The sequence below is a fragment of the Ranitomeya variabilis genome, chromosome 1 (assembly GCF_051348905.1).
Source record: "Ranitomeya variabilis isolate aRanVar5 chromosome 1, aRanVar5.hap1, whole genome shotgun sequence".
In the NCBI taxonomy this organism is placed as follows: Eukaryota; Metazoa; Chordata; class Amphibia; order Anura; family Dendrobatidae; genus Ranitomeya; species Ranitomeya variabilis.
In genome coordinates this window covers 810637547-810651585 of record NC_135232.1, presented here as the reverse complement: position 1 = coordinate 810651585, position 14039 = coordinate 810637547, and the positions used below count along the sequence as shown (strand labels likewise).

The window sequence follows — 14039 nt, the reverse complement described above, 5'->3', positions numbered from 1 at the left end:
TAAGCGGCATTTCTTCATCCTCTTCTGAGTGTGACGACAGGGGATCCTCCCGAACCGGTGGTCTGGACCGCAGCAGCAGAAGCCACCGCTGTTGTAGAATCCAATGACACCGCAGCGCTTTTACGGCTGCTGTGTGTTGAAGACATCCCGGCCGCTTCAGATGAGGCGGTCGGCGCTCTGTCATGACGCTCGTGGTGGAAGTCTCGCGCTGGGCTGCGAGAATTCTGAGGAGGGCGGCGCCGCAACTTCCTTCTTCCTTCTTGGACACTGCGGCTGGAAGCAGGCGGCGACGCCGAAGGAGAGTATGGGGTCCTTTGCCTCCTGCGCCTCCCTGAAGCGGTGGGTGTCGGCAGGACCAGAGAGGCTTGACACGGCGACCGAAGGGTATCTTCTGGAGGATGAGGGACAGCATCGGCAGGCGCTAAGATAGGTTTCATAGCCAGGCACTGCCTCAGCCAGTCCGCTCCATCCTTGCCGTCGGCTCTAGTCAGGAGCTGTTGCAGGAGATTCTCCATCCTGGGGTATGTGTCTTCTTTATCTTCTTCCGCTGACAGAATGACCAGATACCACAAAACAGGTGTGTATATATTCAAAAAAAGAGCGGCAAAGCTGCTTACAGCCAATAGAAAACCGTTACAATAGCTGCCAAACATACCAGAAAAAACTGGATAAAACCAGTTTCACACTTTCAGAGATGACTGACCTGACCTTTATTTGACCTTTCTTCTGACAGAAAGTCATATTAAATGACAGGGTCCATGAGGCCATGAGACCCCCGCTATATTTCTTTCAGGTTTACGCGGGGGGGCTAACATTACCACATGTTTTATCCTCTGCATGATCTAATTAGAAATGGTTATAGCCAATATGGAAAGAAAAAGTAGGTTTTACGTGTAGACTATGGAATTTCAATGATAATACATAATGTGGTTGTACGAGATGTGTTACAGTTCTGAGACCATGCATTTAAGGCCTCGTGCACATGTTCAGTATTTGGTCAGGGTTTTACCTCAGTATCTGTAAGCCAAAGCCAGGAGTGGAGCAGTCAGAGGAAAAGTATAATAGAAATACGTCACTACTTCTGTATTTATCACCCACTCCTGGTTTTGGCTTACAGATACTGAGGTCGATGTGAATACTTTTCTGCCCAATGATGACAGAAGTATTCTAGGAGTGATACCTTTATTGGCCAACCAGAAAATAATATGTTTGCAAGCTTTCAGAGCACAGAGGCTCCTTCTTCAGGCAAGATTACAAATAGATTAATAAGAAAAAGGCACAACATTTAAAGAATGTTATAGGAGGACATTTGTTAGGGGGTGGGAAGTGAATACTGAGGTAAAATACAGACCAATCACTGAGGTAAAATACTGACCAAACACAGAGGTAAAATACAGACCAAATACTGAGGTAAAATACTGACCAAATACTTAACATATGAATGTGGCCTAAAAGTTAGAGAGAAACTCCAGGTGTAAGGTCACATGCTCATATTAAGTATTTGGTGAGTTTTTTACCTCAGTATGTGAAAGCCAAAACCAGGAGTGGAACAACCATAGGAAAAGTACAATAGAAACACGTCACCACTTCTGTATTTATCACTCACTCCTGGTTTTGGCTTACAAATACTGAGGTTAAAAAAAAAAATCACCAAATACTCAACATATGCACATGGCCTTAAATCTAGCATATTCCATCAGGTACTCTTATTCCCACTCATATATACGCACAGACACCATATTTTTTCCATATCAATACTTACATTAAAAACAAAAAACATCAAATTGTGCCCATTTTCACACTGTCCACTAAGCTTAATATTAGACTAATATTTCCTTTTCTTTTCAAGAGCCCAAAAGTACAGGTAGCTATAAACTGGTTTTGACTGTATTGAGTTGTATACAAGCATAAAGCCTCGCTCACACTGGCGTATAACATGGCCATCAGATGTTTTATCAGATAGCACTCTGCACAGTGCTATACTATGGGCAGAGCAGATCTGTGTTGTTTTTTTCTCATGCCAGTTTAGCATGAAAAAAAATATCACAGCGTGCTGCGAGTGGCACCGCTAATCGGATCACACACACCCGTAAAAGTCTATGGGTGGGTGTAAAGCATTGGACTACACTCGGAGGTCCTCTGAGTGCAGTCCGATTTACGTGCACAGAGACAACTGAGAAATTAAGTTCTTTGTCTGACCCTTTCATGTGAGAGAATGGGATCACAGTAAACGGACAGTTGGTCAGAGTTTGAGCCAAGGGTCTTTACCATAATTGATTCGATTCGCTCAGAAGAGAGGATCACCCCTCGTGTGAGCGAGCCCTTATACTCATACTCTGATCTGGGCAAAGGTATTTGTGAAGGGAAAGGAAGCAGATGAAATGTCACCCACTGTGAACGATGGATCTGGTTTCTTCTGTAGAGGTTTTGCCTTTCATTGTAATCTTGTGTGTACCATAATTAAAATGAGACTGATAAAAAGTCATCTGTACAGAAGAGGAAGTGTGAGTGTAGTATAAGACCGAGTGTAACTATAGTAAGTCACCATACGTACAGAGCTGGGAGATAGGTCAGCACTACATGAATAATTATAAACCATATGTAATCAAGATATTGAATGATATTACATTGCGATTTGTACATGAGGATTTTTTATTTTTCCATAAAAAAATAATAGTTGATGCTTACATCTGCAGTACTCCATAAGGATTAGGATCTCCCAAACATTATCACTAGTAGAGTTAATTGCGCAGTCCATATAGCCAACAATATTCTTATGGCCGGATAGCTCCTTCTGCAAAAGATAAAGAAAATATCTTTAGAAAACACAATAAACATCATGTTTGTTATCAAAGGGGAAAAAATGGAAAGTTTAGTGTTAAGACTATAATGTAACATTGAGGCACAACTGAGAACAGAAAGTGTTAACCCTACAGACCTTTATCTACTGCAACACCATGCAAATTTGTTAATAGGAAATTATCATATTAGGTGTTAACCAGATAGGCCAAAATCCTATTAACATAGTAGATATTCCAGAATTAATGACCATATTGACAGATACTAAAAACACACACACATATCTATCTATCACGCATTTCTTCAATATGTACGCTATCTATATAGGGTTAAAGGTTATGAGAAATGACCTATTGTTTAAATTAGGCTTTAAATGTATTTTAAGTGTTACATTTTTTTTAATTTTTACATTGTTTTATTCCCCATATAATGTTCTTAATTAAAAATACTAATTGTGCAATGTGCACCCTGGCCACCAGGGCTTTTTTAGACTCAAACTTCTTGTTTCAGGAAATCCACATGTAGATTAGCCACAATGTAAAGACCCTATCTTTTGTAATGAAGCATCTAATGAGTGTGTGTAAATGTCATTGTGAAAGGAAGGGTAGCAAGGATCAGCTGTAATATCGTCTATCGTAAACGTCAGACCCTGTGCCATCAACTGTGTACAGAGGTGTCATAAATCATTGTAATACTGCCTCTATTTACAAGGAAAATGCTGTAAATTCTTCCTAAAAAGGCAGGAAATATCTAAAATACCTCTAGTGACCTGTGTGAAAATTGAAAGATTGCGAATTGTGATTTGTATTTAGTTTTTAACAAAGAGTGGGATATTGAGAAAAAAAACTGCCAAATACATGTAACACAAAAACCTGATTTAAACAATAGGTAATTTTCTGATGACACATTCCCTATAAATCAATCAGCCAACGAGCAATGGGTCACACACATTATTCTGTGTTTTCTACATAATGAGTCACATTATATTCATGAATTTTCTGATTTTGCGTGTTCAACATCAACTTCATCAAGCTGAAACTCACATGAAGCGCCATTATTTAGAGTGGCGTCTACCTGAAATTGCAGTAAACCTGTACAATATGCCCAATCAATAATAACAACAAAACAGTCAAAATTCCTAAGGCTTCTTTTCAAGTTTCTATAGACACAGCAACATTTAGCTGCAAAGGAAAAAATACATTCTTCTTCAGTGACATCAATCACCAAAAGGCAAATCATTTTTTCCAGCCTCTAGGAGTGATACAAAATACAGTAACTCATGTTTCTCTAATCCTGCAAATGAATAGATTAATCAGAAGTCCATCTACAATAGTACATGCAAACCATTTTAATTAGCCTGGGTCTTCTCACCCAGTGTCATATACATTGGTCTAACTAATAATATAGATATTTAATATTTTTGTATACTGGTGAAGTTTTTGTTTTTCCTTATATAAAAGATGCTGATATAGCCAAGAGCTGCTTTTGACCCGCCATTTGAGGAAGCGACGGCGAAACGTGTCATGTGTATGTGAGGGAGGACAATCCATACACAGCTGAGATTATTATATATTTTAGCTTGCCTGTGAGTCTTTTGTGTCTAGTTTTGATGTCAAACAAGATCCACCTGCAGTGATTTATTACTAATCTGTCATTTTAGGATGGTATTCCTGTACTCCATTTATCTTTTGTATGTACTTAAGCACTTATCTATATTTCTCTGTAGGTTTCCTGAAGGATATTCAATTTTGAATCATTTGCATGTATGTGTCTATTCTTTATTTACAAAACACTTGTGCCATTGAGGAATCTTTTATGTATATAAAAATCCTCAGCATATGAGCCCTTAACATATGAACTTTATGATCATGTATGACCAATAATTACCCTTAGACTTCTGGTAACATAACATTTCTCACTATTTTTTAATTGTTTTTTAAACACATAGCTAATACTATAAAAAAAATGATTATTTGTATTGCATTCTGTTTGTGGTAGTCAGATTTATAGGTTTATAAGAATTTTAATATTTCTTTATTTTTTAATGTATTTTGTAGTCCTTTCTTGTGATCATTTGATCGCTTATACTATACACTGCAATAGAAGTAAAAAAAAAATTAAGAGTTTTGGAAGAAGGGTAGGGAAAAATGCAAATGTAAAAATTAAAAGAGTATGTATCAATATGGGGGATGGGAATCCAGAAACTGGACAGAGATAGCCCAGAAGCATGCTTCACAAATTTGTAGGCACATGGGTAATATAGTCTATCATGTGCTGATGAGGTCATTCTGACCACTTAGTTCATGCTCCTAATAAACTTCTATGGGTTTCATTTTCTACTCCCTTCAACTCTAACAGAGAGAGGAAAAAACACAACAAAACCCAAAGTGGATAAAAATTATATTCACAGTCATGAGAAAAAATAAATACACATTCTATGGTTTTATGCATCAGGTCTTAAAGGAGTATTCCCACAAACAAAAGTTCACTATAATCAATAGATCTTGGAAAAATAATAATTTCCACAATGGGCGGGGGGGGGGGGGGGGGTCAGAAAGGAGGATACAGGCATTAAAGCAGGGGATCGCAGCTAATTCTTTCTCTGCAGTAAAACATTGTTTAAAAACAGGCAGGTAAATGTTTTCCTTCACAAAAAGAATCAGCTTCGGTGCTGTAATGTCTGTACGCTCTTTTGCTTCCTCCCTGCCCAGGAGATGTGGTATGATCAGGCCATGTCCCTATACGGTCAGACACGGTCATTATACAGTACACAGCAGGGGCACATTTATAAGATTATCTCAGCACAGGAACATTTTATTTAAACACATTTAATTGCGGAAATTATTATTATTCCAATATCTATTGATTAGAATTAAAATTAACATTTGTTTGTGGAAAAACCCAATTGATAAAAAACAATCTGATTCTTAGATAAAATAAGGTAATTGCATCTTCCGATAACACATGAAAAATTACACAGGATCATTATTTATTTAACAAAAGGAATTAAAGGGCACCACTCAAGTGAAAAAATGCTATTAAACTGCAGATGTGGGTTAGCATTCTGAACCTGCCTGGCGATGCCCTGCTGCTAGGAGAAAATTAACTTTATTTGTCCGGTAACGTTTCAGTTACGGAGACGGAGGCAGCACCAGCACAGCTTCATTCGCCACATGAGCAAGGGCTGCAATCAGCACTGACTGACGGCAGGCACTAATGATGAGCTGCTGACAGTCAGTGCAGAGGCCGTGGTTACAGCCACTGCTCACTATGCACAGAGCAGTGACTGCACCTGCGCAGGAGCTGCCCCGGTGATTGAATCAGGAATGCTGACCTGAAGAATACATTTTATTTCTGACTGGCAGAGAGAGAGAGTAAATGCTGGCACCAGGCAAGTTCAGAACACTTTTAACCTGCAGATTAACCTCACATCTGCAAGTTAGTAGCATTTTTTCATCTGACAAATTCCCTTTAAGGCTACTTTCACACTAGCGTTAACTGCATTACGTCGCAAATCCGTTTTTTTGCCGAAAAAACGGATGCGTCAAAAAAGTGAAAAACGTATGCAACGCATACAGCATTTCGACGGATCCGTCGCAAATCCGTTAAACGTTTCCGTCGAAAATACTGGATGCGTTGCATACGTTGCATCCGTTTTTACCATCCGTTGCATCCGTTTTTACGACTGATCCGTTTTTAAAATGGGAGGCTCCCAAATTTGATTGGCTACTGGAAAATATGGAAAACTATATAGTTACTGTTTTTACAGCCCATCTTTGAGGGTTTTAGTTTTGTGGCAGCGATGGAAGGTGTTCTTGTGAGCATTGCTAGTTTGGTTACCGACATTATCTTTGAGACAAATCGCCTGGATATCATAGTGCGGGAGAAGGAGGCGGCAGCGGAAAAACGGAGGATGCTTCTGCAGCAACGGAGATGGAGGCGACTCTGGATACATCCGATTAATGAACTACGGATGATGATAAAGGGATCCAAACCCTAACCCTACCCCTAACCTCACCCCTAACCGTTTAATGAACATTTTCTGACAGTCATAGTGCCACGTATTTCAGTGCCACGTATATAAGTGCCACGTATATAAGTGCCACGTATATAAGTGCCACGTATATAAGTGCCACGTATATAAGTGCCACATATTTCAGTGCCACGTATTTCAGTGCCACGTATTTCAGTGCCACGTATATAAGTGCCACGTATAACCACGTAGTTATAGTATTTATAGTACGTGGCACTTAAATACGTGGCACTTATATACGTGGCACTTATATACGTGGCACTTAAATACGTGGCACTTAAATACGTGGCACTTAAATACGTGGCACTGAAATACGTGGCACTGAAATACGTGGCACTGAAATACGTGGCACTTATATACGTGGCACTTATATACGTGGCACTTAAATACGTGGCACTTAAATACGTGGCACTGAAATACGTGGCACTGAAATACGTGGCACTTATATACGTGGCACTTATATACGTGGCACTTAAATACGTGGCTGGCTGGGGTCTTGTGGCTGGCAGTCTTCTCTCTGGGTCTTGCTGGCATATGTGGGGTTGAAGGCCCAGGCCAGGTTTATATAGATTTGGGGGTGTCTGGCCAATTGGCAACAAAATCCAGCTTCTGAGCATGCTCAGTGTAAAAAAACGTATTGCAGCGCTGCATTGCGTCGTACGACGTGTCCCGACGCATCCGTCGCTCATAGGCTTCCATTGTAGCCAACGACGTATGCCGCAGGATGCGTCGCGACACGTTTTTTAGGCGGAGACAAAAAACGTTACAAGCAACGTTTTTTGCCGACGACGTGTGGCCAAATTTCGACGCATCCGTCGTAAAACGGACACGACGTATGCCAATCCGTCGCAATACGTCGCCAATACAAGTCTATGGGGAAAAAAACGCATCCAGCAAAAACTTTTGCTGGATGCGTTTTTTCTGAAAAAAGACGTTTTGAGACGTAATGCAGTTAACGCTAGTGTGAAAGTAGCCTAAGAGGGTAAGTAGCTGCCAGGTACTAAGGGTATGTGCACACGTCCGGATTTCTTGCAGAAATTTCCTGAAGAAAACCGGAAATTTTCTGCAAGAAATCCGCATTTTTTTTTGCGTTTTTTTTAGCATTCTGCAAGCGTAATTAGCTTGCAGAATGCTAAAGTTTTCCAAGCGATCTGTAGCATCGCTTGGAAAACTGACTGACAGGTTGGTCACACTTGTCAAACATACTGTTTGACAAGTGTGACCAACTTTTTACTATAGATGCTGCTTATGCAGCATCTATAGTAAAAGATAGAATGTTTAAAAATAATAAAAAAAATGCTTATACTCACCTGCAGACCTCAGCGGCGTCCGTTCCGTACAGATGGTGTGTGCGCGCAGGACCTTCCATGACGTCGCGGTCACGTGAGCGGTCACATGACCGGTCTCGACCAATCACAGGACAGTGACGTCATCGCAGGTCCTTCACCGCACACCAGCTACAGGAACCTAAGCGGCAGCATGCACCTGAGAGGCGGGAAGACATCGAAGGTGAGTATATCACTATTTTTTATTTTAATTCTTTTTTTTTTACCACTTATATGGTGCCCAGTCCGTGGAGGAGAGTCTCCTCTCCTCCACCCTGGGTACCAACCGCACATAATCTGCTTACTTCCCGCATGGTGTGCACAGCCCCGTGCGGGAAGTAAGCAGATCAATAGACTCCTAGGTGTGCGGAATCCCCGCAATTCCGCATTTTTAATGAACATGTTGCTTTTTTTTCCGCGATGCGATTTTTTCTCGGAAAAAATCGCAACGTTTGCACAAAAAATGCGGAATACACTGTAAATAATAGGAGGCATAGGTTAGCTTTTTTTTGCGTTTTTATCACGTTTTTATAGCGAAAAAACGCAAAAAAAACGCGAAAAATCCTGAACGTGTGCACATGGCCTAATAGTCAAATACCCTTGATTACGGTAATTGTGCATCAGCAAGTGTCACTACCTATTTAAAAGCAGAAGTTTTATCAGATTGCTGGACTGGAGCATTTTTTAATGTGTTAACATAATTTCAAAGAGAAAAGAAATCCAAAGAAGCAATTGTTGCTGCCTGCCAATCTGCAAAAAATGATAGTGCAATGTTCAAATAATATGGAGCCTTTTCTTCTACAGTGAGAATGATTATTTGCAAGTGGAAAACATTCAAGACAGTTGACTATCTTCCAAGGACATTCCACCAAATTCATCCCAAAGTCAGACCACGCAGTGCTTAGGAAATTGCAAAATACCCAATACCCATGATATTTTAGCCTCAAATTTTGCATTTTCATAAGGGTAAAAGGAGAAATTGCACTATACAATTTGTAGTGCAATTTCTCCTGAGTACGCCGATACTCATATGAGAGAGAAAACTACTGTTTGGGCGCATGGCAGAGTTCAGAAGGGAAGGAGCGTCATTTGAAATTTTCTGGAATCATTAGCAAATGTCATATCTCATTTGGAGAGCCCCTGAAGTGCCTAAACAGTGTAAAACACCCCACAAGTGACCCCATTTTGGAAACTAGACCTCTCACCACATGTATTTAGATGTGTGGTGAGCACCTTGAACCAAAAGGTGCTTCACAGAAGTTTATAACGTTGAGCCGTGAAAATTAAAAAAATCCCATTTTCCCCAGAAAAACGTTATTTTGGCCCAAAATTTTGCATACTCATAAGGGTAACAGGAGAAACTGCACCATACAGTTTGTTGTGCAGCTTCTCCTAAGTACGCCGATACCCCAAATGTGGGGGAATACTACTGTTGAGGCACAGTGCAAATCTCAGAAGGGAAGAGGTGCCACATTGGAGTTCAGGTTTTGCTGGAATGGTTTGAGGGTGCCATGTCACATTGGCAGAGCCCCTAAGGTGCCAGAACAGCAGAAACCCCCTATATGTGCACTCATTTTACAAACTACACTCCCCAATGAATTCATTTAGTGGTGCAGTGATCATAATGACACCACATGTGCCTCACAGAATTTTATACCACTGAGCAGTGAAGAAAGAATAAATTAAATTTTTACCTCCAAGTTTTTAATTTTTTTAAGGGCTAATAGGAATTTTTTTTCAACAAACTGAGGTCCATTTTTCCTGAGTGTGCCAATACCCTGTAATCGGGAAGTATTTTTCAGGCACAGAGCAAAGCTCAAAAGGCAAGGAGAGCCAGATTTTACAGTTATGGAGAGCCCATGAGGTGCCAGAACAGCAGAACTCCCCAAAAGTGACCCCAATTTACAAACTACTCTTCTCAATGAATTCATCTAGGGGTGCAGTGATCATATTGACACCACGTGTGTGTCACAAAATTTAATATCATTGGCAGTGAAGAAAAAAATAAAAAATGGGTAAAAATGGCACCAAAATTTGTCCCACAATTTCTCCTGAACGTGGCAATACCCCATATGTGGCTGTACAGTACTACTTAGCCATACGGAGAGACTCGGGAGGGACGGAGCGCTATTTGCCTCATGAAGCGCAGATCTTCCTAGAATAGACTCCATATAAAAAGCCCCTAATTGCTAGAAAGAGCAGAATCCCCCCTCAAGTGACCCCATTTCGGAAATTATTACCCTTGGGGAATATATCTACAGGTGTAGTGACAATTTTGACTCCATGGATATTTTCCAGAAACAAGCAGCAATGAACGTTGCCAAGTGATAATTGCAAACTGCTGTTGTATTGACCAGTATGTTGCAGTCACCAGTACATTATGCCCAGCCCGTGCTTCTGGAGGCATACACCTGCTGGGCTTTCATAGCATCAGAAATGCCAAACATGGATGCAATATCTGGTTTAGGTACACTGTGGGGCTCATAAGGGAAGGGGGCATTTGGATTTGAGAGCGGAGAATTTTCTGCATTTCTTTTGGCGAGTGAGGAGCCATTTCACTTTTCCAGAGCCTTTGTGCTACCAGTAACTTGGAAGCCCCCTATATTTCCATTAACAGATGACAGACCCGAGTGAGGTATTTTTTTTGTGGATTGAGTTGGAGCTTGTATTGGGAGAATTTTACATAACGTTTTGGATCACAGTTATCCAGCGCTCTATGCTGAGCACTTACTTTGGGGTTTCCATCTACGGTAAATCTCTAAGTGACGCGATTGAGATGAACCCCCCGAGAGATCCATTCACTATTCTGAATTACACGCAAGCATAATAATCCATCCCTGGTCAGACAGACCCAGGTCACATTGATGGATTATTACGTCTCATGTCAGAAAAGAGTGGGGTTAATACTAGAGGTTTGGACCATCCCGAATTTGGATACACCTTGACGCTGGTGGGATGGATTTTACACTTTTTTTTTATCAAATACAGTATTTACTAAGTACCCTATGTTATTTATATGCACTACTGCTCTTACTTATAGCAGGGTATATGATCATTATGTTTCTGTTTTAGGTTTTGTTTTGTTTTATTACAGTTTGTAAAAAGCACCCTGTGAAACAGAAAGTATCATTTCATAGAATAACTCTAGGGAAACAAAACAAGTCAACCCTAGATAAATGCAAACTTTGTGGTTAGATTTTACAGAGGAAGAGTAGACTAAATCAAGGAAATTTCAAGAGGGAGTTTTTGTAAGAGGAATTAAAGAATCCAGTACAAAACTACTACCCTCATCCACAAAGCACTCCATGGCTCAGCACCACCCTACATCTCCTCCCCGGTCTACCACCCTACGGCCTCTTTCACACTTCAGTTGTTTGGCGTCAGTCTAAATCCGCCATTTTCCTCAAAAAACGGATCCGTTTTTTTTTTTCGACGGATCCGTTTTTTTCCCCATAGACTTGCATTAGCGACGGATTGTTGACGGATGGTCGTCCGTTTCATCCGTCATGCGACGGATCCGTCAAAATTTGGCGGACATCATCTAGACATTGACGGTCATTGCAACGTTTTTTGTCTGCGTTGAAATGGCGGATCGCGACGGATCCGTCGCGTCCGTCATTTCATAGAATGGCCACCTATGGGCGACGGATCCGTCGCGACCGTCATTTCGGCGGATCCGTCGCCCCAATCCGTTTTTTCAATTTTTTTCAATTGCGCATGCCCCAAAAAGTATATACAACCCCCGAGTAACGGATCCGTCAAAAAAACGGATCCGTTACATCCGTTTTTTCAACTATTGTGACGGATCCGTTGATCCGTCATTATGTCGGAAGTGACTGACGCCAAAAAACTGAAGTGTGAAAGAAGCCGTACCGTGCCCTCCGCTCCGCTAATGACCTCAGGTTAGCATCCTCTATAATCAGAACCTCCCATTCCCGTCTCCAAGACTTTACACGTGCTGCGCCGATTCTTTGGAATGCATTACCTAGGTTAATACAATAAATCCCCACAGTTTTAAGCGTGCCCTAAAAACTCATTTGTTCAGACTGGCCTACCGCCTCAATGCATTAACCTAACCATCCCTGTGTGGCCCATTAAAAAAAAAACAAAAAACCATAATCAGGTTCCTCGCATCATGTTCTCATACACTTTATGCAGTTAATAGCCTCTGTGTCTGTACTGCTACATACTTAGGCAGTTAACTGCAGCTTTACATGAACACCCGAGCCTTACACTATGGCTGGTCCAAATAACTAAAGCAATTGTTACCATCCACCTCTCGTGTCTCCCCTTTTCCTCATAGTTTGTAAGCTTGCGAGCAGGGCCCTCATTCCTCCTGGTATCTGTTTTGAACTGTGATTTCTGTTATGCTGTAATGTCTATTGTCTGTACAAGTCCCCTCTATAAGTTGTAAAGCGCTGCGGAATATGTTGGCGCTATATAAATAAAAATTATTATTATTATTATAAAAGAAATATAGCAAAGGGGTTGTCCACTACGTTTCCATTGATGACCTATCTGCTCGGAGCAGCTTGATTGCAGATTTCTGATAGTGGCTGTAGCAGGTTACTACACATCCGCCTCCTATTGTTTTGAATAGGAGGCGGATGTGTAGTACCCTGCTGCGGACACTATCAGAAGAAGGAGCAGCTCCGCAATTGAGCAGTTCGACGAGTACAGCTGGGCGTCACATACCCACGATCAGACATTGGTAACCTATCCTGAGAATAGGTCATCAATTAAAAAGTAGTGGACAACCTCTTTAAAGCTAAAGGTTTAACCGTATCTTGCTGAGAAATACACACAAGAGCTTAAAAAGGAAAACAACTAGTTCATTAATGTGGATTCTGTGTGCAGAAGGCCCAAGGAAGTGAATTGGGATTTGCAATTCAGAATGGTGCTGATCATTTTTAACCCCTTAACGACCGCTGATACGCCTTTTAACGGCGGCAGTTAAGGGTACTTAAACCACAGCGCTGTTAATTAACGGCGCTGTGGAAAAAGTGAATAGCGCCCCCCAGAGTCGGATTTTCTCTGGGGTCTTGGTTGCCGGGGGTAGCCGAGACCCCAGAGAACATGATTCGGGTTTTTTTTACCGACCCCGAGTTGTGATCGCCGGTAATTAACCGTTTACCGGCGGTCGCAAAAAAAACCAAAAAAAACGCAATTTGCCATTTAATTTCTCTGTCCTCCGATGTGATCGCACATCAGAGGACAGAGAAATGGGGTCCCCGATCGCCCCCAATAGCCCCCCGATACTCACCTGTCTCCCCCGGTGCTCCTCGTGGCTCCCAATGGGCGCCGCCATCATCTTCCAGCCAAAAAATGCGCATGCGCCCGCCGGCCGGCACCCGGGAGATCTTTGGGGTCGGTTTTTACCGAACCCTGTTTTGCGATCGCCGGTAATTAACTGTTTACCGGCGACCGCAAAAAAAAAAAGCGATGTGTAATTCTCTGTCCTCTGATCGCACATCAGAGGACAGAGAAATAGGGGGATTCGGGGACCCTATCATACTTACCGGTGTCCCTGGGTCCTCCTGTGTCCTCTCCTGGCCGCCGACTTCTTCCTTGTGTAAGAAAATGGCGGGCGCATGCGCAGTGCGCCCGCCATGATCTGCCGGCCGGCAGCTAGAGGAGTTGGGGCTTAATTTAGGGTTAGGGTTGAGGCTAAAGTTAGGGCTAGGGTTAGAGTTGGGGCTAAATTTAGGGTTAGGGTTAGGGTTGGGGCTAAAGTTAGGACTAGGGTTGCGGCTAAAGTTAGGGTTAAGAGTTGGGATTAGGGTTAGGGTTTGGATTAGGGTTGGCATTAGGGTTACGTTTTGGATTAGGGTTAGGTTTGGGATTAGGGTTAAGGTTAGGATTAGGGGTGTGTTGGATTTAGG

General features: G+C 41.7%; 1 protein-coding gene across 4 annotated transcripts in view; it reads right to left on the bottom strand.

Moving 5' to 3' along the window:
* The window catches only part of BMP2K (BMP2 inducible kinase), a 335672-nt gene that overhangs the window by 163986 nt on the left and 157647 nt on the right, over positions 1–14039 (bottom strand). For all 4 annotated transcript variants that reach the window (XM_077274475.1, XM_077274485.1, XM_077274495.1 and 1 more), the window contains exon 3: positions 2689–2794. In XM_077274475.1, the coding sequence (XP_077130590.1) occupies positions 2689–2794 (106 nt within the window). The remainder of the gene's footprint in view (positions 1–2688; positions 2795–14039) is intronic.